The sequence below is a fragment of the Thamnophis sirtalis genome, unplaced genomic scaffold, assembly GCF_051295495.1.
Source record: "Thamnophis sirtalis isolate CommonGarterSnake01/CBP01778 unplaced genomic scaffold, rThaSir2_p1.2 scaffold_8, whole genome shotgun sequence".
In the NCBI taxonomy this organism is placed as follows: Eukaryota; Metazoa; Chordata; class Lepidosauria; order Squamata; family Natricidae; genus Thamnophis; species Thamnophis sirtalis.
The window spans coordinates 17772794-17800423 of NW_028261388.1; the positions used below are offsets into that span (position 1 = coordinate 17772794).

The 27630-nt window shown below is 42.5% G+C and overlaps 1 protein-coding gene across 3 annotated transcripts in view; it reads right to left on the reverse strand.

Moving 5' to 3' along the window:
• The window catches only part of GUCY1A2 (guanylate cyclase 1 soluble subunit alpha 2), a 221775-nt gene that overhangs the window by 106059 nt on the left and 88086 nt on the right, over positions 1-27630 (reverse strand). For all 3 annotated transcript variants that reach the window (XM_087721159.1, XM_087721160.1, XM_087721161.1), the window contains exon 5: positions 14185-14670. In XM_087721159.1, coding sequence (XP_087577285.1) covers positions 14185-14670 — 486 coding nt within the window. The remainder of the gene's footprint in view (positions 1-14184; positions 14671-27630) is intronic.

Genomic DNA, 27630 nt, shown 5'->3' on the forward strand with positions numbered 1-27630 from the left:
AAAGCACAGTAGCCGTTGCCCTCTATGGTGGTTGAACACTGCACTGCAGAACAAGGCAGCTGTGAGGCTGCACAAGCTATTGCTGGACTTCAGAAGACAAAGGAATAAAGTCTGCCATTGTTTCCTTCCTAGGACTGGCAGAGTTGACTGCCCTAAGATCATCCAGTTGGCTATGTGCCTAAGGCAGGACTAGAAATCTCAGTTCTCCTGTTTCTACATAACATATTTGCATCTTTTGTATGTTTTTCAGGAGGCAAATGAACTTTGTTTTTCCTTTTGAAGATGTTTCGCTTCTCATCCAAGAAGCTTCTTCAACGCTGACAGAATAGTGGGGAATCGAAGGATTTATATTCCTCTCAGACAGTTGGTGTCCTCAGGGTCAACTGAGTATTGCTCCTGGTTCCTGTAGTCTGCAATTTTCCCTCTGGAAATTCATTCCTTCTCCTACACTATTCAAAGGGTGTTCATCTTTCCCTGCAGTTCATGCCTCTCCTACGCTCTGTCTTCTGCACCATTTTGCCTCTTAACTGTTTTTGATGATTGTTGATCAGGGGTGCGACTCTACTGGTTCGGACCGGTTCAGGCTAATCAGTAGCTCCGACCATCACCTGGGAGCAGTGGTGGGTTGCAGGCGGTATGCCCCGGTACAAGCATACTGGAGCCTGCCTGGAGCACCGGATACCATTCTGGTACCGTGCTCCGGAGGGCCCACCCGCCCATCCAATCTCCTTACCTGTCTTTTAAGGCTTCCGCGCTTCTGCACATGTGCACAGTGCGTACAGCGCCTATGCGACGCTCCACTGAGCAGCTGGAGCGTCGTGGAGGCTCACAGAGTCAGTAAGACGCATGCACGCACTGCGCATGTCCATGTGGACGTCGTCGGGCCCATTCCAACTGTACCGCTTGGACCGGGATCCGGAACCCACCACTGGCTGGGAGCAAACTGGTTTGCTCCGACGATGAAGTGGGCCCTCCCACCCCTGTGCTTAACTCACCTATATCTTCTCAGCTGAGTCACACACCAGAGGGGATTGCTGTTTTCCTCCCCAGCAATAATGCGGAAGGTACTTTTTCTCAAAAGTGTGCCCACGCGCAATCACCAAACTGGTTGTTAAACCGATAGGATCCCACCACTGTTGCTGATCTTCCATAATAAACATTCAACTATCTCTGCTAGCTGCTTTGAGTGGCATGTGTGATTGTTCTAAACAGCTGTGATCTGGGAGCAAGAAACAAATGGGAGTGGCCCAATGACCAACCAAAACTGGAAATTTCACCACATATAGCGGTGCCCCGACATTATGCCCACTGTCTCGTGGCATTCTGAAAAATGCTGGTAACATTTATGGACAGGACAGTTGTACATCGGGTAAATCTGATTTTACAAACTTTTTTTGTGGTGGCTGTTAAGCAAGCACCATGGTCGTTAAGCAAACCTATTGTTCACTAAGGATTGGTTTTGACAAAACAGAAAAGTAAATGCTGGTTTTCCGCAAAACTGAAACATGACCATGGGATGCTACCAGTGGTCAAAATTTCAAGCCGGTTACCAAGCAACTTACATACAGTCACATGATCATGGGGGGGTGGGAGGGGGTGGGCATTGGAATTTCAAAAATGGATTATGAGCACCGCCAGGAAGCTGCCTGATAACTTTGAATAGTCGCTAAGTCGAGGACTCTATATTTCTTTTTTATATATATTGTCATGGCTATAGGGATTTCAGCAGAATACAAATAAAGCGTACATCGTGGAAAATAAAATGCCCAGATATGGTTTGGGAAATATTAATTTTCGGTGGAAACTTCCCGCAGCGTATACAAGTATGTTTTATAAAGTATTCTGAATGAAGATCACTGTTAATAGCTTGTGTTCTTTTAAAACATCACACAAGTTAAAAACATCGCACAGGGTAGGGTAAACGTTCCCCATTGTTCTCCATAGCAAATTATACTGGTGTTACTCTGATAAGCAAACTGTCAACAAATAAAGCTTGTTTTATTATTGCAGTTTCATGGCTGTCGCCTCAGTTACATTTCTGCTAGTCACACCAATTGTTGAAATCACAGCCTGAAAATAAAATACAGTAATATAAAGTACTATGAAAGCTGTCTACTAACAAGGCTTCCACGCTTCCCTTTCTCTTGGGCTGCTCTTCCTATAAAGCAGCATTTCCCAACCTTTCTAGTTGGTGGCCTGATTGCGAGAGGAAAAGAGAAAGAGGGGATGGTTCTGTATGAGGGGCAGGCACATGTGCACGCCAGAGGTTGTATTTAGCAGGTTCTGACCAGTTCTGAAGAACCGGTAGTGGATGTTAGATATTAGCAACTGTCATAATGGTTTCTACCAAGGTCCTCTGTTCCGGCAGGAACAGAGGTTCAATCTCATTGGTCGAAGGGTCTGACAGCTCTCTATAAAAGGGCTGCTATCAGACTGAACCTTCGCTGGATTGTACATAGTTTTTCTGTTACAATAAAGAGCTGTTGTTGCCTAAGCCTGAGTGTGCCTTTCCTTTACCCTATCTAACAGCGGAAAATTTGAGTAGTTTGGAGAACCAGTAAATACCACCTCTGACTGGCCCCGCCCCCATCTATTCTCTGCCTCCCAAGTCCCAGCTGATCAGGAGGGAATGGGGATTTTACAGTAACCTTCCCCTGGAGAGGGTTGGGAATGGAGATTTTACAGTATGCTTACCCTGCCATGCCCACCAAGCCATGCCCACTAAGCCACACCCACCAAGCCATGCCCACTAAGCCACACCCACCAAGCCATGCCATGCCCAACAAGCCATGCCCACAGAACCGTAGTAAAAAAATTATATTCCACCACTTGTGCACGGGTCCATGACTTCATTTGTGTGAGTGGTGGGTTCACACAAATGAGTAGAGCTGCAAACGCTGGTGCCAGCTGTGAGAATGAGTGGGGTTGCGAGTGCCAGGGCCTCTTATTCTTACAAGTGGGCCTACGAGCACTCATGCTGGCCACAAGCACAAGTGTAGCTGCAAGTGCACTGGCCTGCCATTCACACAGCCCAGTTGTAAATAGACCATGGCCATGTAGTGGCTGCAGCATACAAGTTGGGGATTTCTGCTATAAATCAGTAGTGGGATACAAAAAAAAATTACTACTGGTTTGGTGGGCATGGCGTGGGTGTGGCAGGGGAAGGTTCCTGCAAAATCTCCATTTCCTCCCTATCAGCTGGGACTCAGGAGGCAGTGAATAGATTGGGGGGGGAGGCAGTCAGCGGTGGTATTTCCCAGTTCTCCAAACTACTCAAAATTTCCCTAACCGGTTCTCCAGAACTGGCCAGAACCTGCTGATTATCTCTGCTATAAATGATATACTGTCAAAATAATTCTGTGGTCTGCTGAAGGAGCAGTTAACAAAATCAGTTGGGTTTTGTGCTGGATTTACTATAGCCTTTATTGTCATTGTACATCATGTATATCACGAACTTGGTTTTAGCCTCACTGGTGCAATCCATGACAACAAATACAAGCAACGTGAATAGTATAAAGAATAATCCCTATGCAAAGAATTGGGGCGGGGGAGAGAGAAAGAAAAAGAAAAACTAGTCATACGATTGTGGTTGTGGAGTGACTGTGGTTGTGTTTAAGAGTCTGACAGCCCAAGGATAGAAACTATTTTTAAACCTATTTGTTTGGCTGGCTATCCTTCAATGTCTTCTGCCCAATGGTAGAAGTGCAAAGAGACACTGACCAGGGTGTGAATCAACTCTTAAGTATCTTCCTTACTCTGCTAAAGCAGCGAGATCTGGCGATGTCATCCAGTGGTGTCGGAGGGCAACCAATGGTTTCTTGTGCCAAAATGATCACTCTCTGTAGTGCCTCCTGGTCCACTGCAGTTAAACCAGCGTACCATACTGTAATGCAGTATGTGAGGACACTTTATATTGTAGACCAATAGAAAGAGGTCATCAGCCGTTGTTCCACCTGATTTTTTCACAGGACTCAAAGGAAATTATTGGTTTCAGATTTCATAACTGAGTGAACTGGTTTTGAACTTGTTTCAGTAATAATGCATATTTTTAACTGGGTAAAATTTATTCCGAAAAGGAAAGACTAGGGGTGACATAATAGCAGTGTTCCACTATTTGAGGGGCTACCACAAAGAAGACGTGGTCCACCTTCCAAAGCACCTGCAGGCAGGACAAGAAGCAGTGGATGGAAACTAATCAAGGAGAAATGCAACCTAGAACTAAGGAGAAATTTCCTGACTGTGAGAACAATTAACCAGTGGAACAGTTTGGCTTCAGAAGTTGTGGGTGCTCCATCATACAGGCTCAGTGGTTAAAGTGCAGCACTGCAGGCTACTTCAGCTGATTGCAGTTCAGCAGTTCGGCTGTTCAAATCTCACCAGCTCAAGGTTGACTCAGCCTTCCATCCTTCTGAGGTGGGTAAAATCAGGACCCGGATTGTTGGGGGCAGTATGCTGACTCTATAAACCGCTTAGAGAGGGCTGAAAGCCCTATGAAGTGGTATATAAGTCTAACTACTATTACTATTGCTATCATTGGAGGCTCTTAAGAAGAGACTGGACACCCAATTGTCTCGGATGATATAGGGTCTTCTGCTTGAGCAAGGGGTTGGACTAGAAGACTTCCAAGTTCCTTCCAACTCTGTTATTCTGTTATAAGTTTGTTAAATGTGGCCAATATGCACCTTTTTTTCCAATCATCTCCTTTCCTTCACTTTGTATCTTCTCTACACTAAATCTCCCTTGCCTCATCACTGCTTCTTACTTCAACTATCTTGCTTCATTTATGAATCAACCCAGGTTATAAGCAGCACACAAGATAATCTTTCCCTCAGTGGTTGAGGGTACAATTGTAAATATTACAGAGAAAGATGCAATACTGTGGTTTTCGAAGTGTTGGAAACAACTGCCCGAAGGACTGACTATTTTCTCACTTCTAAAACGTTAGTTAAAATAAATGGGAGCCATTTCAGCTTTGTTCTTGAGCAAATTAGCATAAATGTCCCAGAATTGCTTGGTGAAACTAGAGTTGTAATTTGAAAAATCTTTTGCTGATGGCATTTTAAGTATATAGACTCTGCATGAATATATGCATGCTAATATGAGGTTGTGTTTTGTTTTGTTTTTAAAGTAGATTAAGTCACATAATTTCCCCTCCTCTTTGGTGTCACATGAGCTGTCTCCTTTGTGATCATCTAATATCTCTATAGCAACTACACTAATTATTTGTATAGGAAAGTAGCATCAGAAAAGTATATTTTTAGATAGCTTTTAATGTGTAATTTAACAGCAGGAAACTCAAAGCAAGCCATTCCATGCCAGCTACCACTTTAAGACCTACAAACCAGAATTTTAACATGTCTACTTATTTAAGTCTGCTTTCAGACTTTCACTTTTTAAACTCTTTTAGGCACAAATACATGCATGCATTCCACTTCGGGTTTTTTCCCCAAGCGATTCACATTTTCAGTGAACAGTGAACAAAAAACTTTTGTCCAGAAGGCAAGGCAATAAGCAATGGATGGAAATTAATCTAAGAGAGAAGCAACCTAGAACTAAAGAGAAATGTCTTGACAGTTAGAACAATTAACCAGTGAAACACCTTGCCTTCAGAGGTTGTGAGTGCTCCAACACTGGAAGTTTTAAGACCAGACAGCCACTTGTCTGAAATGTTATAGGGTCTCCTGCTTGAGCAGGGGATTGGACTAGAAGACCTCCAAGGTCCCTTCCAACTTTATTATTCTGTATACTACTAAAAGGTATCTTGATTTAGATATCAAGATAATCAGGGCACATATTATTCTGAAAATCTATAGTATGGTTTTATTTGAACCCTATTCCTAAATTTCAGGGGATTTAAGATGACCCTATCTCAAAACTAAAAGTTTTGAATGGAAAGTCTCAGACCAGCATTCAGAAATTCAGGTAGCAACACAGAGTAAGGAATACTTTTCTTAACATTCACCAGCATTTCCAACTGTGTTCTTGAAGTAAGAGATATTTGACTAGGCTCTGGATCCAGATAGATCTTGACAGACTTGAACACTGGGGCCTATCTAACAAAATGAAATTCAATATAGAGAAAAGTAAAGTCTTATGCTTAGGCAAGAAAAACCAAAAATACACATATAGACTGGGTGAAACCAGGCTTAATAGCGGTAACTTTGACAGGGATCTTGGAGTCTTAATGGACAACCAGTTAAATATGAGTGGGGTGGCAGCCAAAAAAGCCAATGCAATCCTAAATTGCATTAACAGAGGGATACATCAAGATCAAGTGAGGTACTAATCCCACTCTGTAAAGCCTTAATAAGACCACACCTAGAGTGCTGCATCCAGTTTTGGTCATCACACTACAACAAGATGTTGAGACTCTAGAAGAAGTGCAGAGAAGAGCAACCAAGATGATTAGGAAACTGGAGACTAAAACATATGACGAACAGTTACAGGAAATTGGCATGGCTAGTATAGTGAAGAGAAGGACCAGGAGAGACATGATAGCAGTATTCCAATATTTGAGGGGCTGCCACAGACTGGAAGGGGTCAAGTGATTTTCCAAGGTACCCGAAGGCCAGACAAGGAATAATGGATGGAAACTGACCAAGGAGAGATTCAACTTACAAATAAGGAGGAACCTTCTGACAGTGAGAACAATCAACCAATGGAACAGAAGTTGCCTTTGGAAGTCCTTCGGGATTGGGCAGCATATAAATATATTTAATAAATAAATAAGTGGTGGGAGCTTCATCACTGGAGGCTTTTAAGAAGAGATTGGACTGCCATTTGTAGAAATGGTGTAGGGTCGCCTGCTTGAGGAGGGGGTTGGACTAGATGATCTACTACAGTACAAGGTCCCTTCCAACTCTGTTAATCTGTCAACATCAGAAAAATACAACCATGAGAGGGAAGATTATTTAAGGGTTTCATTGCTCTAATGTTTATACATGAAGCATATTCTAATGAGGAATCTGAAGAAGAATGGGATGGTTTTATGTGCAAGATCACAGACAGCGATGCGTAGTCCAAGTGAATATTTCAAACTCTTTTGTCTAACTAAGGTCAACGTAGTCATCCCTTAAACAGAGAAAAATGCTAAAGAGAGGGTACTGCCCTGTTAGTAGTCTTACACCATGAAAGTTTGTTCTTTTTTTCCCCAAGAAATTTCTGGCAAGAATCTGCATTAGTGAGACTCAAATTACAGCTGTGGGAAATCAAAACACCATAGAGCATGGATGTTACAGAATGCAATTAAGCTTCTGCACAGAGCACAGATGAAAGGAAGGAGTGAGTTTGGATTTTTTAAGCATAGTTGCTCAATTTGTGGCCTTTTGATGCCAGAAAGAAAAAGATTCACTGCCTTTTTAAGAGCACAGATAATCCTGACTGCCACTGCTGTACTTAATTATTCACATTGAGAGAAGCAATGAAATGAATTGCTACACTTTTTTTGAATAGTAAGTGGTGTCCTGTTGTAGAATGAAGTGCATAAACACAGGAGGGCGGCTCAAATGTGTTTTTTTTCCCCAAAAGGCAACTGGACTTTGTTTTTCCTTGAAGATGTTTTGCTTTTCATCCAAGAAGCTTCTTCAGTTCTGACTTTAGTTCTTCAGTACGAACCGAAGAAGCTTCTTGGATGAGAAGTGAAAAGTCTTCAAGGAAAAACAACATTGTATTGTATTGTATTTTATTATTTGTATGCCGCCCTTCTCCGGGAGGACTCAGGGCGGCGAACAATTCAAGGGGGAAAAAGGGGAACATAAAAAGACAAAATACAAATAATAAAAGTAAACAACAGTCGCACAACCATACATGTCGAGAGGGGAGGAACGCATCACCCCCAGGCCTGCCAGCAAAGCCAGGTTTTGACGGCTTTTCGGAAGGCCTGGAGAGAGGTGAGGGTCCGAATCCCTGCGGGGAGTTCATTCCAGAGGGCCGGAGCTGCCACAGAGAAGGCCCTCCCCCGGGTAATAGCCAGGTGGCATTGGCTGGTAGATGGCACCCGGAGGAGGCCAACCCTGTGAGATCTAACATCCAGTTGCCTTTTGAAAAAAGCACCTTTGGGGCAACCATGATCTGGATGACTCAGAATCTCCATAGAAAAAGGAGGGAGGGGCTAATTACCAGAAGGCAAAGAGACAGCGGAGCTTGGAATACCTGGTAGACAGGAAGAGGGCAAAGCCCCCCCCACAAAAAAAATTCACAGAGTATATCTAATTATCTCAGAAGATTTTAATGATGTATATGGTTTAGATAGAAGATAGAAAGACCTGTACGTGGATTAGAGAACAAACAAAAGTATATGATACCATCAAGAGAGTAAAAGATTTGTAATGGAAATGGGCTGGTCACCTGATCTAGAAGAATTGATGGCAGGTGGGCCAAGGCAGTCATAGAATGGACCCCACTTGATAAAAAGCATCCATGAAAGAGAACTAAATGGATTGACACCATCTTCAAGTATTGTGTGCCCAATTGGCCAAAGAAAGCTCAAGACCAAGTTGGTTGGAAACATGCGGAAGAGGCCATCATCCTGCAGTGGATAGACAATGGCTAAAATGATGATGATCAGTGGTGGGATTCAATTTTTTTACTACTAGTTCTGTGGGTGTGGCTTGGTGGGCGTGGCATGGCTTGGTGAGTGTGGGTTGGTGGCAGGGGTGGGTTTCAACCGGTTCGCGGCAGTCCCTGCAAACTGGCTGGTTGGCGAACCCAGAAGTAAGTAACTTTCGGGAACGGCGAAGGGCCCACCCGCCCGCCCGCACTCCTTACCCGGTTTTGACGAGTTCTGCGCTTCCACGCATGCGCAGGATGCATACAGCACCTGCGCGATCCTCCAGGAGCAGCTGGAGCATCGCACAGACGCTAGTATGCATGCGTGCACCGCGCGCATGCACGAAGACGCCTCCGGCCCCATTCCAACCGAACCGGTTGGAACGGGGCAAGAAACCCACCCCTGGTTGGTGGGCATGGCAAGTGAAGGATATTGTAAAATCTCCATTCCCTCCCCACTCCAGGGGAAGGTTACTGCAAAATCCCCATTCCCTCCCGATCAGCTGGGACTCAGGAAACAGAGTAGATGGGGCGGGGCCAGTCAGAGGTGGTATTTACCGGTTCTCCGAATTACTCAAAATTTACCCTACTGGTTCCCCAAAACTGGTCAGAACCTGCTGAATACCACCTCTGGTGATGATCTAATAGTTTGCAGATTGTTGCTTTATCTGACAAGATTCTATCTAGAGATGAAGAGCAATAAAGAATTATTCAGAAGTAACTCTGTGTGTCATCCTTACTTTGTGTTAAATATACTCTATGAATTTCTAGGGTGGGAGGGGAGGAATTGCCTTTGCCTTCCTGATAGCCTAAGTTCAAGCCGAGGGACCGCATGATGGGTTGAACTTCTGTTCATTGCTCTAGCTGCTGCCATCCTTGCAGTTCAAAGAATACAAAGGAAAGTAGATAAATAGGTACCATTTAGATGGGAAAGTAACAGTGTTTGTGTAGCTCCGTGTAGTCATGCTGGTCACATGATCACAGAAGTAGCTTAGCTGGCTCCCTCAGCTAAGAAACAGAGATGAGTAGCACCCTCTGGAGTCAAACATAATTAGGCAGGGGAAACTTTTACCTTTTTTAAAAAAAACCAATCTTCCTGCCTACCATAAATTCCAAAAACTGTGCTATGTCTTTGCTCTCTGGAAAAGAGCCCCTTTCTTCTGCAACTCCAGACTACATTCTATCATATGTCCAGATTTACCTTCTTTGACTTGTAGGAAGTTAAAACCTACCCCTTTCCTAGAAAAATGAAATATTTTAGGAAATATTAAAAGGGTAGAATATTTCCTCCAGGGGTGGGTTTCAACCAGTTCGCGGCGGTCCCCGCGAACCGGTTGGTCGGCGAACCCGGAAGTAAGTAACTTCCGGGAACGGCGAAGGGCCCAACCGCCCGCCCGCGTTCCTTACCCGGTTTTGACAAGTTCTGCGCTTCCACGCATGCGCAGGACGCATACAGCACCTGCGCGATCCTCCAGGAGCAACTGGAGCATCGCACAGACGCTAGTACGCATGCATGCGCTGCTCGCGTGCATGAGGACGCCGCCGGCCCTGTTCCAACCGAACCGGTTGGAACGGGGCGAGAAACCCACCCCTGATTTCCTCCTAAAAAAGGAGCAGTAACCCACCCACCCCTCTTGTCAATGGGCCATTAAGGCCTGAGCCAGTCTATTCTACGGTAGCAAAGATCTATCTCCTTCAGGCAGAGCCATAAAAGGAATCCCAAAACCCTTTCATTACATCATCACCCAGCAACAGCTCAATCAAGCTTGGGACTCAAAAGACAACCTACAGAGTTGCCCCCGCATGGCTCCCATGGGAGTTTGACAACCAACCAGAATACAAGCTCAAATTCAAAAGCCCAGAGAAAGCATAAAACTCAGGGATTTTCAGTATCTCTGCTTTTTTTCCCCTTCAAGATCTTCAAGGCATGTGATCCCTCTTTTTCCCAGGACCTCAAACCATGTGGTCCTGTCCACCATTAAAACCATCTTTCCAAGCAGTATCTTTCCAGTGTCTTTCTCCCCACTTGGAATTGAACCCAGAAGGACATTGCTTCCAACAGACCATTTGATTACATTTTTTAAAAAAAAATTATGCCTGGTAAAAGGCATTTTCGTAACTCTTACTAGAATTTATGGTAGGATAATGGATAATAATTTAGAGTAGAAAATCATAGGTCCCAAACAAACGATACACAAAAGGGGGACTGTATCATCCAGGGGGATAGGCAACATCTTCTTGATTTGTCTAGGCATTTTTAAGAATGCTCTTTTTCAGAAAGGAAGAATGTTGAGGCGACAATGATTTAATTTTCTTGCGCTGGGAATTAGATATCTAAGACAGCTGAGCTGATATAACTGCAAAATTAGCAATGCTTACGCACTTGCTCCTAAATTATATTATGATCTGCTCACCACATATGGCAACGTATTATCAAAAGATTCTGTGAATTTCTGGTGCAGTTTCTTCCAAAGAGGAAAATAGATTCTGGGGGGGGAAATTCCAACACTTTTCTTAGCATCCACCCCTTGGAATTTAAAGGTATCAAAGAGATCTGTTCATCTCATATCCATAAATGCTCAGCTTGAGAAACTTATTTGAAGATAATAGAAACACACAAATAGACGCAGAATACACAAATAGACACTGCTCGCTGTTACCCTGTCGCTTTGTATCCCAAAGAAAAACCAGTTCTGACTGAGGCTTCCCAAGAGCATGAAGCAAACTGCTTGTCCTAACAAAAAACCCTTTTATTAATTTACTGTGAATTCTGCTCATTCACATCCAGCAAAGTCTTTCAAGGGAGGATTTACAGTCACAAACCTTATCTGGCTTGGAGAACTGCCAGGCCAATATCTGCAAAACTTGGCAAGGAGTCTCAGAGAGTCATGAACTAATTAAGCAAACTTATTGTCTCCTGCAAACTCCACTCCCCTTTCACTCCTCTTTTATTTCCTCTGGGAGGGGCCATTCATCGTCCGCCTGTGACTTTACTCTCAAGTTGACCCCTGTTCTTTTGGTGTTCCCTTTGTCTGCGCATGTGCACACTGGGAACAGGCTCCAGCTGTTCGTCTGCCTCACTGATGTCTGACTCTGAAGACAGCTGGTAACTGGCATACGGCTCTGGCCCCATCTCTGCCTCCAACACAGAGCCCTCATCAGCCTCCCCCAGATTCCCAGGACTGGCCCATGTTCCTTCCCAACCTCCTCATTGTCCAAATCTACTGCCAGCTCTGCTGGCGGCCACAACAAAACCAAAGAAAGCCAACCCAAAACTTAACTAAGGACCAGAAAAACATCACAACCAATAAGTCTTATAGGTTTTTGGAGAAAATCTAATACCTAGGCATCATTTGATAGCAATAAATCATTCAATGTCCTGTATTGAGTATACAACTGAACCAAATCAGCAATCAGCCCAGAGAAGCAGCTAAGAAATAAGAAGGTTGGGCATTCCTGTCTATAAAGAAACCGTACACCAGACATGTCTTTTCTCAGAATGTTCTAGAATTTAGATACATAAGTAGACTCTAGATCAGAGGTGTCAAACTCGATTTCAATGAGGGCCGCATCAGGGTTGTGTTTGACCTTTGGGGGGCGGGGGGTTGGGAGAGGAGTGGCCAGGGGAGAGGCCAGCTGAATGTTACTCATGTCAGGGGTGCCTGTGGTGACCCGAGTGGTTTGCTAGTGAAAACAGGCTCCCGAACTCCGTTTCAACTATGGTGGCCTCCTGCAACCCTTTGCCAGCAAAAATGGAGCTTGAGAGTGCCACTCACAGCCCTTCCGAGCTCTGCTTTCATTGGCAGAGGCACTGCAGGCTGGTCCATCACTGTTTCCAGGGTGGCCCTATGGGCCAGACCTAAGCACCCTGCAGACCTAATCCGGGTCCCAGGCCTTGAGTTTGACATCCCTGCTCTAGATCAGTTAAAGGTAGTCCCCAACTTACAACCATTTGTTTAGTGACTGTTCAAAGTTACGGCAGCACTGAAAAAGTGACTTGTGATTGTTTTTTTCATTTATGACCATTACAGCATCTCCATGGTCACGTGATCAAAATCTAGACACTTGGCAACTGACTCATATTTATGACGGTTGCAGTGTCCCGTGGTCATGTGATCAGTTTTCGTGACCTTCTGACAAGCAAAGTCAATGGGGAAGACAGATTCATTTAACAACCACGTTACTAAGTTAAAAACCACTGTGGTGATTCACTTAAAAACTGTGCCAAGGAAGATCATAAAATAGGGCAAGACTCATTTAACTGTCTTGCTTAACAACAGATATTTTGGGCTCATTTGTGGTTGTAAGTCAAGGACTACCTGTAACGTGATTTTGGTTTTTATATACAGTGGTCTCAAATTTGATTTTTGAAAGTGGCACATTTGTACCAGTTATTCACCTCATAGAATAGAGTAGTGCAGTGGCCTAGAGGTGGAGCTCTCGCCTCACAATCAGGAGGCTGTGAGTTCGATCCTAGGGAGAGGCAGATATTTCTTTCTCAGGGCGCAATGAGAATATATCTACTGAATAAAACTCTGCATTGGCGACAGGAAGGGCATCCGGCCAGTAAACACTCAGCTCCATTAGTTTCCCAGATTCTACCACCACCACCCCGGCAAGGGATTATGGGGTTGTTAAAAGAAGCTGATTCACCTAATAGAATGAGACTTTTCAGCTTTGGAACTAAAAGACAATTGAATGAAATAAGAGAAATCTGAAATTGTTAAAATACAACGTGACAGTTCAATCTGGGAGTGAGAAGACTGCCAATTTTGAATATGGTACATCAAGAAGCTGTGACCTGTCAAATGCGCGTGCGACAAAAGTGCGCTGACAAAACCGCGGTGAGAAAACCGCGAGTTTGAAATCGCGCCCACAAAAGAGCGCCGACAAAACTGTGCCCACAAAATCGCGATTAAGGTTAAGGTAAGGGTAAGGGTAATGGTTAGGGTTAGGGTTATTACATTGTTTTCGCGTTGTTTGTTGATGGCACGCTTTTGTCGGTGCGCATTTGTCGGCGCTCTTCTGTGGGCGCGATTTCGAACTCGCGGTTTTCTCAGCGCGGTTTTCTCGGCACGCTTTTGTTAAGCGCGCATTTGTCGGTGAACCTCGAGAAGCATGGTTCCAACTCAGCTCACTTCTAATGTGTTGATTTTATATCAACAGTAAAAATAGGATCATTTTAACTATGTGATTCTTACCTTCTAGACTATTCACATTTCTAGACTAGATCACCCCATTGCTCACTTTTTCCCTATAGTAAAACTTCTGAGAACAACCACGTAACTGTCATTTACTTAGATGAGCCAAGGTGGCGCAGTGGTTAAATGCAGCACTGCAGGCTACTGCTAGATCAGCAGGTCAGCGGTTCAAATCTCACCGGCTCAGGGTTGACTCAGCCTTCCATCCTTCCGAGGTGGGTAAAATGAGGACCCAGATTGTTGGGGGCAATATGCTGACTCTCTGTAAACCGCTTAGAGAGGCCTGAAAGGCCTATGAAGCGGTATATAAGTCTACTGCTATTGCTATTGCTATAGATCAACCTTTAGTAAGAAAATAGAACACTGATAGTAAGAAAAAAAAGGTATGTTAGCAATATCATACTTCTGTAAAAACTTGAAGGGTGAAAGACGTTACCTTATAGATATCTAGGAATCCACACTGGTGGTCAAATCTGGTGTACAGCTCATTGAGCATACTGATCACTTGCATGGGCGTACACTGGGCACAGACAGCAGTGAAGCCAACAATGTCTGAAAAGAGCATGGTAACATCATCAAATTTCCTGGCTTGAACTTGCTGGCCTTGCCAGAGCTGCTGAGCTACTTCTTCTGGGAAGATCGAGATAAGAAGATCCACCGTTTTCTTCTTCTCCTCTTCTAGAGCTTGGTGCGTTCGTTCCAAGGTTGCTTTAAGCTTGTCCATCCTCTTCTTCAAGCCATCCTGGGCTTTAGCCTGCTCCCCGACAAGGATGACATCACGGGTAGCATCGTGAATTGGTATATCTGAAAGGTGGAGGCCTCGACCCATCAGTTCGTCCAGCTTGTCCACACATGGTGAGCCCAAAAACAAAATACAGTTTGATTCTGGGACATGGATCATTTGTCCTTTGATTTCCATGACCTGGAATGGAGAGACATTTAATAATGGAGAATTAGACTCTCAGAGCAAACATTTAAAGCTATCACAGCAGCATCCGTCTGCTTTAGCAAATGATTTTCTGTGCATTCTTTCTTTGCACACATTTTTTTCAATTACTATAAATATCAATTGGATTGTTCAAATAACTTGTTTATTGTACATTCTTTTTGGACTGTTCATTAATGCATTCATATTTGTTTTGATTTGATTTTGGTGTTGCCCAAATCCAGACTGACTTTGGATGGCTTATAAATCCCCCTGCTATGTAACGCTGATAAATATACAAAAAGTGTACCCCCATGGGAGAAAAGAAATTAACTATGCCAACAGAGAAAAAAAAAAGCATAAGGCCAACAGGCATCTTCCTCAAGCAAAACTTGTCAATTACTTGATACAGTGGTGGGATCCCTGAACGCTTCACACATTGTTTCATGCCTAAGCCAGACCTAAACTATTTGATGTCTGGCTTGGCTCAGGAGCTAGGAAAAAGAAATTTTCTCAGCAACTCTTCACTTTGTTTAAATCACTTAATCTGGCAGTTTCTGCCCTTGCCTGCTAAGAGAAAATATGTGCTGTCAAATAAAGTGATATACAGCAATTTAAAGAAAGTTAAATAAAGCTCAGAGTTTCCACTAAATAAGGGGGTTATTTTTCAGCCACGAGTAGAACCAGGCAAACTATTCCTAATTTTTTTCCCCCAACTATATTTATTTCTGAATATTGTTCTTTTGCTTCTTTGGCCAAAACCAACAGAAAATGACTTAAATATGCACATATTTGTTGTATTGCAATAATAATGACTGAACAGCCCTGAGTAAAAAAAATAAAAATAGACTTCATTGCAAGAGTCCATGAGTAGCATTTGATATATCCATGGCCAAAGTTATAATGCATATAAAATTCTCCTTTCTCATAAAATTGCTTTATTTTTTGGAAGAAGCTTTTAGGAACTTATTTGTATGTCATTGCCTAACAATGCACAAATAGTTCGACATTTAGGCAAAGCACCAAAAAATATGTTCATTTGCAAAGTACACAAGGTGCAGGGAAGTAAAACGCAGAGCTTAAATGCATTCCAAGTAGCATTTTCTCAGCAAAATTGACATTTAAATAAATTGGTATTATCAAAAAAAATGGGAAAATTGGAGGATATTTAAGCAGCATGATATCCCTTTCTCTACAAGCTGATGTCTTTAATTACCAGACCGCTTAAAAGTATGGAGGTTGTTTTAACATTGTAGGATGAAAAGGTCCTTGGACACTAGGTTGCTGATTATAACAGCGTATTTGCTTATCAAGAGGTCTTTTATTATCATATTTTTATCATATTATCATTCTGCAACGCTGAGTGGTGCGGTGGCCTAGAGGTGGAGCTCTCGCCTCACAATCAGGAGGCTGTGAGTTCGATCCTAGGTAGAGGCAGATATTTCTTTCTCAGGGCGCAATGAGAATATATCTACTGAATAAAACTCTGCATTGGTGACAGGAAGGGCATCCGGCCAGTAAACACACAGCTCCATTCAGTTTCCCAGACTCCACCCCGCAAGGGATTATGGGGTTGTTAAAAGGAGATGGTGATTATCATTCTACAGCAACTTTTCTAAAATGCATAGATATTTGAAAAGAAGGAGAGAAACATGCCAACTGTTATCATTTGTTTGTTTTTACAAGCTGCAAGTCAGGAAATTCCAGACTTGCTGTTAATTAAGAGTAATTCATAGTCCTGATTGAGTAAAAAAGAAAACTAAGGGTCACAAGGAAGCTCAACCTCTGTCCTCCCCAAGGAGAATGTTACAATGAAAACAAGAACAAACTTGGCCCCTTCGTTTGGCCAGGAACATGCAGATGCTCCATTACTTCCCTTTCTTTTCTTGCATCATTCCTAGAAAAATGTCAGCATTTTATGGGTGAACATTACCAACAGTTAAGGATTGTTATTAATGAAGCTGATTAAGATTTACAGTGTAGATAATTCACCCCAATGCTTGAAGTCTAACTTACTGCTGTTTTCCCTCAAATAACAGCCTTAAAGGAAGTGAAGAGGCCTCCTTGAAATCTATCTAGCTGTTTGTTCTCCTCTAAGAAGGGAATGGCATTAAATTTATGAGTAACGGTTTTAAAACGATCGGCTCATTTTTATAAGCATACGGCTTCATATGTAATATGTAAAGAAAAAAGGTTTCTGTTCCTTATTCAAGAAAACAAATGGATACGATAGAGCCAAGATGGCAAACCTATGGCATGTGTGCCACAGGTGGCATGTGGAGCCATTTCTGAGGGCACGCGGGCACGCGAGGCATTGCCCTGTCAGCTTCAGCACGCATGGAGGCTTTCCTGAAGCCTGCGGAGGGTAAAAAACAGCCCAATGCACCTCCCAGAAGTCCAGAGGCTTCAGTGAGGCCTGCATGCATGTCCGGGGGGGGGGGGAGATTGTACACATGCACGGGGAGAAGCGCATTGCATTATGGGTGCATGCATGCGTGACCCCCCGGCTCCCCCCACTTTTGGCATGCCTCAACAAAAAGGTTAGCCATCACTGAGATAGATAGCAGTTAGACTTAGCAATAGCAGTTAGACTTATATATCGCTTCATAGGGCTTTCAGCCCTCACTAAGCGGTTTACAGAGTCAGCATATTGCCCCCAACAACAATCCGGGTCCTCATTTTACCCACCTCGGAAGGATGGAAGGCTGAGTCAACCCTGAGCCGGTGAGATTTGAACAGCCGAACTGCAGAACTGCAGTCAGCTGAAGTAGCCTGCAGTGCTGCATTTAACCACTGCGCCAACTCGGCTCTATTAGATGATAGATTGTAGATCAAGGGTGTAAAACTCAAGGCCCGGGGGCCGGATCTGGCCCATGGGGTCTTAGATCCGCCCTAGAAACAGCAAAGGACCCATCCGTGGTGCCTCTGCCAGCAAAAATGGAGCTTGGGTGGGCCACATATAGCGCTCCTGAGCTCCATTTTCTCTGCCAGAGGGTTGCAGGAGGCCTTCACAGCCCAAAACGAATCTCACGAGGGCCATAGATGGGTCTCCCAAGCTCCGTTTTCACTGGCAGAGGATTGCAGGAAGCCGTCGCAGCCGAAAACGGAGCTTGGGAGCCCATTTTCACCAGGCAGAGTGTTCAGGCCACCACAGGTGCCCCTGACACAAGTGATGTCAAGCTGGCCATGCCCCCCCCCCAAGATCAAACACAACCCTGATGTGGCCCTCAATGAAATCGAGATCGACACCCCTGTTGTAGACAGGCCGACTGATGCACAAGGTATTTTCCTTTCATTCAATTGTACTCGATTCTCTGGCACTGCCTGGACAAGTCCCTGGGGTTTTCTTAGCAAGGTTGCTAAACCTTGCTATTTCCTCCTCTCTTTTTTCTTTTTTTGGAATTTGTTTTTATTTTTAAACATAAAAAAAACAACATTAAAAAAATTCTCATCCATTACATACAGCATATCGTTTGGTTACAAGTGTTTTTGCATCCATATTCTCAATTATATTTACTATTTTTCATCTAATATAACTAGGTACCTCACTTTCATTGTACAGTGTATATTCAATTACAATTAATATATTTTTTCCCAATAAACCTAATTCCCTTACATTCTTGATTGTCTGTTTAATAACAATATACCTTTATATAATCACATATCCCGATATGGAAAAAAAGTTACCAACCATTTATATTTGTATATCACTGTTTTCAATTATATATAATCCCACCAATCAACTATCGAGTATGCTTATGTTCATTATTGTCCTTGTACATCATACATTCAAACAAAGATGTTATTCCTTCATTTTTCAACAAGGTATTCTAAATAGTCACTTCATTGGTGCACCAATTGCGACCCTACCTGGACCGGGAGGCCCTTCAGATAGTCACTCATGCCCTCATGACCTCAAGACTGGATTACTGTAACGCGCTCTACATGAGGCTGCCCTTGAAGAGTGTTCGAAGACTTCCGTTAGTCTAGAACACAGCCGCGCGAGCAATTGTGGGTGCACCTAGGTACACCCACGTTACACCTATCCTCCGCGAGCTGCACTGGCTACCCATTGGGCTCCGGACATGCTTCAAGGTGCTAGTTGTTACTTATAAAGCCCTTCATGGCATCGGACCTGGGTGCCTGAGAGACCGCCTCCTGCCAATTACCTCCCAAAGACCGATTCGATCACACAGACTTGGCCTTCTCCAGATTCCATCTGCCAGCCAATGCCGGTTGGCGACCCCCCCGGGGGAGAGCCTTCTCTGTTGCAGCTCCAGCCCTCTGGAATGAGTTCCCCATGGAAATCTGGACCCTTACTACCCTCCCGACCTTCCATAAAGCCACTAAGTCCTGGCTGTTCCGGCAGCCTGGGGATTGTTGACGTATCCAGCCCCACGGTAGCTATGAATGTTGCTGTATTTTAAATTGTTGTATTGTCTTATTTATCCCTTCCCCTTTTATTGTAAGCCGCCCGGAGTCCTTTGGGAATGGGCGGCATACAAAACTAATAAAAACAAACAAACAAAACAATATATATACCTTATTAAGATTATTTATCAACAACAAGATATCTTTATAATATATAAAGTTATATATTATATCACCAATCCTCTATCAAGTATACATACATTAAGAAAGATGTTGTACCTGTTTCAAATTAAAAATTAATTTTTTTTAAAAAAAGTATACATACATTCATTATTATCCTTATCCATTTGCCATTGCCTCCTTTCTAAAGCTGAGAGAAAGTGACTGGCTCAAGGTCAACTAGATGGCTTTGTGCCCAAAGTGGGATTAGAACTCATACTCTCCCAGGTTTCAAATCTGATGCCTTAACCACTACACCAAACTCCATAGAGAAGATAACCCTTTATAAAAAGACTTTTGCCTGGAAAGTTGTAACTTACTTTCAGTGCCTCTCCCTTGTTCTTTGTGTTTTGCTGCGTGCTACACAAAATCTGTTAGTTATTACTTTTAGAATACACACTGCCACAAGGCTCAGCTATCAGAAGACCCGTCCCACAAAGGTGGACTGCAGATGTAACCAACGACATAGCATCATAACATCCTAGAGTAGGAAAGAGCTACTCAGGCCACTGAATTCTATTCTTACTCCATTCAAGAGTCCAAGATGAAATGTCACTGGGAGTTTTACCTCTGTTTGAAAAATGAAGGGGAGTCCATCATCACCTTGGGATAACTTATTACGCTGTGAAGCCAACTGTGCTCCTACCCTGTTTCACCAAAAATAAGACCTCCCTGGATAATAAGCCCAACTGGACTTTTGAGCGCATGTGCTAAAATAAGACCTCCCCTGAAAATAAGCCCTGCCTGAAAATATTGCAACACAGCAGCAACCATGGTGTGCCTATGCTTGCCGCCTCCTGCACCTCAAAAATAATAAGACCTTCCCAAAAGTAAGGCCAAGTGCTTATTTCAGTGGTCAAAAGAAAATAAGATCCTGTCCTTGTAGAATGTTTCTGGTAAGATGCAAATAAGAGTGTATTTATTTATTTAGTAGGTTTATTTGGTCACGCATCTTATATAGCATAACCTTGGGTGGCTTACAAAACAATAATAAAATATCAAAAATGATAAAACCACCAAAAAATCCCAAACCTTCCAATACTATACTTCCATGTTGGAAGCACCAAAGAGTTCCATGGTGAAATGATTAACCGGTGACATCACCGTCCCAGGGGATGCCCCAGTTGGGGGCTCCTTTCGCTTTTCCATTAATGAGATCACTGAAGTGGTATCTATTTATCTACTTGCATGTGCATGCTTTCATACTCCTAGGTTGGCAGGACCTAGAGTGAATAATAGGAGCTCACCGCATCATGCACCAGCACTCAGACTTCGAAAACGGGCCTGCAAATTGTCAACCCAGCACCCTAATCATGTGAGCCAACAAGCTGCTAATCTTCCTATAGCTTAATTGTATTATTGTATACCATGTATTCAAAAAAGACAAGAGTTGAGATTTTGACTACTTTCAATGTGACATCCTCAGGTATTTCAAGGTTGCCATCATCTCTGTTCTCTCTCCCTCTCAAAGCTAAACATTTCCAATTTAGATTTTTTAATAAAAATGTTTTCTGGGTAAAGCTGTGTGAAATAATAAATATGCAGAGACTTTTCTTTTCCTGTGCTACTAATGTTTGTTAATAAATATTGATAGCATCATAAATATATGAGTATGGATTACTGTAGCATGTTTATGGTGTCACTAACCAGTATCCCCAGTTTTGTTTAATATTCAAAATTAAAAAGAGAAGTACTACAGTCTAGGGAATGAAAGTATAATAATAAAGACCCAGCATGTAATAATAACAATAATGTCCTGGTTTTCTATTAAAAGTACCAGAACAGCTTGTTTCCATGCATTATAAAATCAAAAGCAGAACAAGCACATCGTCCGTATTTTTTTCTCTCTACAAAGAAACACATTATATAGCCAGCATTTTGTTTTCCACTTCTGAGCTGGAAATGTAAACGTCTCAATGTTCTGCCTGCTGTTTTTAACCTGCTGCTTTGGATTTGGCTTTCATCTGGTATTGTTTTGAACTGTTTGTTTTACGATTATTGCTTCTAATTACTTTTTGTAAAGTTTTGTTTCGTTTTTAATCACTTTGTATATTCACAAGCAGAAGTGCAAATCAAAATCAAACTCTGAAACTGTTAGGATCATGGTGTTTCTAATTATGCCGAGAGGCACAGGTTATAGTCTATACCTTCTTGGATTCCTTTAGCTCTCCGGGGTATTCAAATGAGCTCCTAAAAAATGGTGAAAAACTTGTGGGTAGGATCTAGACATCGCTACTCATTTCATATGAGGAAATAAGAGGAGAGTGCAACCCAAAATGTAGTGGCATCTATCAATCTATTTGTCAGTGTCAACTCGCAAAGCATCCCTGGCCTGCTGTCGAGTTGCCATAGGCAGGGAGGATGGGAAACTGGAGAAGCAGCTTGGGAGCCACAAACAGAAGCACATTTCAGGCATATTTTTCTCAAGGCTGTCTCCCTGGTTACCCACCACAGCCTGAGGGGTGTGAGCTCTACAGCCCGCAAAAGTGATCTGTTGGAGAATGTAATTTATGACATACCTTGGGGGGAGGGGGGAAACAGGGTCATTACTGGGCCATAAATTACGTGGGGTTGGTTGAGTTGACTGAGTATGTGCTAGGTATGTGCTGACATGTTGCTTCTAATAAATAGCTGGATTTTTTTTTGAAGCTTGTTTCAAGGCTCATGATTTAATTAGGACATCCATCAGAAACTTGACAGACAGTCTTAGGAGATAGTGCAAACAAACACAGCCAGATAAGAGACAATTGAGCCCACAGAAGACTAACTCTATCTTTACTGAAAGGCTACACTAACAGAATCTTGCGAATCTTACTCCTCTCTTTTAAAGTCTATCAAAATAAGAAGGATCCCTTCTAAAATGTTGGGCTCATTTATATCTTATCTGGCTGTTGTCCTAGTCTGCAGCTCTTCCTTCTGTCTTTCAAAGTCATCTCCATACACCATTGTAGTATTCTTTCCAAAGTATGAACAACTTTGTTTGTCATTATATGGCAGATACAGTTTTCCTGATCTACATCTTCAAGTAACCAAGATGACTAATGCTGCAGGATACCAGAAGGCCAAGCATCAAAGAACTGATGCTTTCACATTGTGATGTTGGAGAGTCCCTTGGACTGCAAGGAGATCACATCAGTCAAGCCTAAAGGAAATCAACCCTGACTGTTCTTTGGAAGGACAGATATTGAAGCTGAAGCTCAAATACTTTGGCCACCAAATTAGAAGAGAGAACTTACACGGTTGTTGGAAAGACTGAAGGCCAAAGGAGAGGGAGATGGCAGAGGATGAGATGGTTAAACAGTGTCAACTACACAATGAATACTAATTTGGGCAAACTCCAGGAAATAGTGGAGAAAAAGGGGAGTGGCTTACTGTGGTCCATGGAATCACAGAGAATCAGGCATGACTTAGCAACTGAACAACAACAACAATTTCTTGAGGATCACTCATTACATCACCTGCCTTATGCTTTGTTGACATTTCTTCCATGATGTGATTTGTGGATTATCATTTGGTGACTACACAGAATGAACTTCCCCTGTGATGGCAAATACTCTTTAGAACAGGGGTCTCCAACCTCAGCAACTTTAAGACTTGTGGACTTCAATTCCCAGAATTCTAACCCTAACCCTAACCCAGAATTCTGGGAATTGAAGTCCACAAGTATTAAAGTTCCCAAGGTTGGAGACCTCTGCTTTAGAATGACTTCTCCTAAAATGTTTCCTGAAATGGTGTCCTATTTTAGATGCTTTTTTAAAAAATAACACTTTTTAATGATGGCCTTACTTAGTATTAACTTCCTCAATATCTATCTTCTTATGGATTATTTCAACTCTTTTTTTAAAATCCCATTTTTATTTTCTGTCCTGATAAGTTCTGCAAATCAGTTTGGATTTTTAAAAAAATAGAAAGTAACTCAAAAGCACTTTTAATAAAGTTATTTATAATAATGTAACTGCACATAAATTTTAAATGAATTGTTGCCATTGCTATCTGTCAAAGTTGCCATCTAAGCCCAAATACTAATAATTGTATTAAGATTACATATTTTTGAGAGAACTCTGTATCTATTATCTCATTCAACTTTTCAAATTATTTATGGCACATTTATCATTCCTCTGATCAAAATCTTTATTACGGACTTTGAACCAGCTGTTACAATAAAAAATATAATAAAGAAATAGTTTAACACAACAATTTGTTATTGAGAAAGAGGAAAAATAACAGGACAATAAAACATCTGAAGGGAAGAGGGATTCCTTAATTGCAGAGACTTTGCTTCTGGATCCAGAGAGGTAAATTTTTTTGTTCTTGTCCTCATATGGTCTCTTTTCTATGATGTACCAAGACATCCCCAAACGTTCCAAATACAAGGGCCAGAGAGATAAATGTTATATTTATTATTTTTTAAGGATGCTAACCCACACTCACATATCAGGTAGTCAAATATCTGTATAATACTTTTCATAAGGTATGTTGTGTTATTATCCTATTATTTTTTTCTCCTTTTCCAATATCAAATTATGTTAAAACTATTTCCCTTTTTACTGTATTGTTCCAAAGGTGCTTTTTCAGGAGGCAACTGGACTTTGGTTTTTTTTTCTTTTGAAGACATTTCACTTCTCATCCAAGAAGCTTCTTCAGCTCTGACAGGATAGTGGGGAATGGAAGGATTTATGCTCCTTGCAGACAGCTGGTAATTTGCATCCTTTTAGAGGGTCAATGAAGCACTTGGAGATTTATCTGTGTCCTCCGGGTCCCCCGAGTGGTGCTCCTGGTTCCTGTAGTCTGCAATTTTTCTCTGGAAATCCATTCCTTCTCATCCCAAATTGTCATCCCAAATGACTTTTAGCTATACAATTTGAGATGAACCACCCTATGAATGGTGTGAGACTAGGAATGGATTTCCAGACGAAAAATGGCAGACTACAGGAACCAGGAGCACCACTCAGGGGACTTGGAGGAGACAGATAAACCTGCAAGTGCTTCAATGACCCTCTAAAAAGGATGCAGATGGCCAGCTGCCTGCAAGGAATATAAATCCTTCCATTCCCTACTATGGTGTCAGAGCTGAAGAAGCTTCTTGGGTGAGGAGTGAAATGTCTCCAAAAGAAAAAACAAGGAAGCCCAGTTGCCTCCTGAAAAAGCACCTTTGGGACAACCATGGCCTGGATGACTGAGAATCTCTACAGACTTTTTTACTGTATTATTTTTATTGTAAAGCCTGGTCAAAGATCGAGACATATATTAATACAATACAATAATACAATAGCAGAGTTGGAAGGAACCTTGGAGGTCTTCTAACCCAACCCCCTGACTAGGCAGGAAACCCTACACCATTCCAGACAAATGGCTATCCAACATCTTCTTAAAGACTTCCACTGCATTCACAACTTCTGGAGGCAAGCTGTTGCACTGGTTAATTGTTCTAACTGTCAGGAAATTTCTCCTCAGTTCTAAGTTGCTTCTCTCCTTGATCAGTTTCCACCCATTGCTTCTTGTTCTGCCTTCAGGTACCTTGGAGAATAGTTTGACTCCCTCTTCTTTGTGGCAACCCCTGAGATATTGGAAGACTGCTCTCATGTCTCCCTTAGTCCTTCTTTTCATTCAAGTAAACATACCCAATTCCTGCAACCGTTCCTCATATGTTTTAGCCTCCAGTCCCCTAATCTCTTTGTTGCTCTTCTCTGCACTCTTTCTAGACTCTCAACATCTTTTCTACATCATGGCGACCAAAACTGAATATACGTACATATACATATACATATATATACATATATACACATATATATACATATATATACATATATATACATATATATACATATACATATACATATACATATACATATACATATACATATACATATACATATACATATACATATACATATACATATACATATACATATACATATACATATACATATACATATACATATACATATATATATATATATATATATACACACACACATACACATACACACACACACACACACACACATACATATACAGTACATATACATACACATCTACGTATCTATCTATCTATCTATCTATCTATCTATCTATCTATCATTCCTCATTGCTTCTTTTCTTTTCTTTTTGAGTTTTGGAAGATAAATTGCAAAATTGCTGCTGTGATAGTGACAGATCCAAGTTATATACGTTCCAAAACTGACACCTTTAAAAGAGGACAAGTTCATTTCAAAACGCGTTTACTCTTTCCATCAGAAGACTTACCATCATTTTAGAAAGATGATTACACCTTAAGACCAGGATGTACGACTGAGCTTCGAAGGCTTTGTGAAATCTCAAGAGTTCTGACTTTGTGTGAACTCCAAAGTCTGTCTAAGGGAATTGTATTTGAATGTGTGAGAGAACTGAAATAGAGGCAGTCCTCAACTTACTACCACAACTGATAATGGAATCTTCAGTCACTGAATGAACTGGTTGTTAAGTGAGACATCACATGACCAATGCGCTCAACAACTGTAATCTTGGAATACTCCTGGTTGTAAGTGTTAAGTGATCTCCTGGGTAATTAAGCAGACAGGCCAGATTTGGCTCACAGGGTTTTTTGATCTGGCCCACAGGACCACCCTGGAAACTAGCCCATGGTGCCTCTGCCAGCAGAAATGGAGCTTGGTAGGGCCACATGCAGCCTTCCCAAACTCCATTTTCACTGGCAGAAGTTTGCAGGAGGCTATCGCAGCCGAAAACAGAGCTCAGGAACCTGTTTTCACTGGCTGAGTGCTCAGGCTGCCACAGGAGCTGCTGACATGAGTGACGTCAAACTGGCCTCGCCCACAGCAGCCCCGCCCACCCCAGCCCCTTGAGATCAAACAACCCTGAGGTGGCCCTCAGTGAAATTGAGTTTGACACCCCTGTTTTAGAGGGCAGGACTTTTTCTCTCAAGAGGCTGGCTGAAAAAGATCCATCCTGAAATCCAAGCAGGATTTTGGCAAAGTGTGTTTGCAGTACGGGATGATTGCAGCCAGCCCTCAGAGACAAGAGGGTCTTCTCTCATTTCTGAGAGGCTGTGCCAGTGGATCATATTGCAACACCCCATGCCAAAATCCAGTTTGGTTTTCTGGATGGACCTTTTCCAGCCAACCCCCAGAAACTGCTTGGCAGGCAGCAATGGTTTGTGACCTTCCCTGCTGGCTTCCCCACTGACTTTCTGGGGAAGCCGGCAGGAAAGATTGCAAATGGTTATCACATAATCACAGGATATATGGCAGCCAGTGTTAAGGATAAAAGGGTTGCCACGTGTCCAGATCACAAACACATGGCTGCAGGCATAGTGCAGGGGTATTGCAATGGCCACAACTTTAGGCATAGATCCCTTCATTCATTCATATAGAGCCGAGGTGGCGCAGTGGTTAGAGTGCTGTACTGCAGCTGAAGTGGCTGTACAGTTCGGCTGTTCAAATCTCACTGGCTCAGGGTTGACTCAGCCTTCCATCCTTCCGAGGTGGGTAAAATGAGGACCCAGACTGTGGGGGCAATATGCTGACTCTGTAAACCGCATAGAGGGGGCTGAAAGCCCTATGAAGTGGTATATAAGTCTAACTGCTATTGCTATTGCTATACATAATTTTAAATGGTCTCTGAATGAATGGCCATTGAGGCATTAAGCCATGTATTAAATATATTGAGTTAACCACATGAATTATATTCCTATGTCATAATACATTAACTATTTTTTGTCCTGATTTTTGAAGGTGGCTTCTACCACCTCACTCAAAGGCAAGCTGTGGCCTTAGACTGGAAAATTTTTTATACTCCTGCCTAAAGAAACAGAATAGAATAACAGAGTTGGAAGGGATCTTGGAGGTCTTGTAGTTAAACCCTCTGCTCAGGAGAAAACCCTATACCCATGATGTCGAACCTATGGCACATTTGCCCAAAGTGGCACCTGAAGCCATGTTGCCTGGCATGCAAGCCATCGCCCATTCCTCTTCTGGGTTTCTGGCATGCATGTGTGCCCGAAGATCAGCTAGCCTTCATGCATGCAGCAGTGCCAGAAACAGGAAGACTCTTCTGTTTTCCACCAGCCAGCTAATCGTCGTGCAAGCATGCATGCCAGGAACCCAGAAAACTAACTGGCTGGCATGCATGCACACACCAGAAACCAGAACTTCATTTTGGGGCAAGTCATGCACCCTGGGAAACTCTTCTTCCAGGTTGTGGCCCAGACAAATGCATGCACACACTCCCTTTTCGGCACTTGGTGCTAAAAAGATTCACCATCACTGCCCTATACAATTTCATTCCAGTGGTTGTCTAATCTATTCTTAGAAACTTCCAATGTTGGAGTACCTACAACTTCTATTCCGCTGATTAATTGTTCTAACTGTC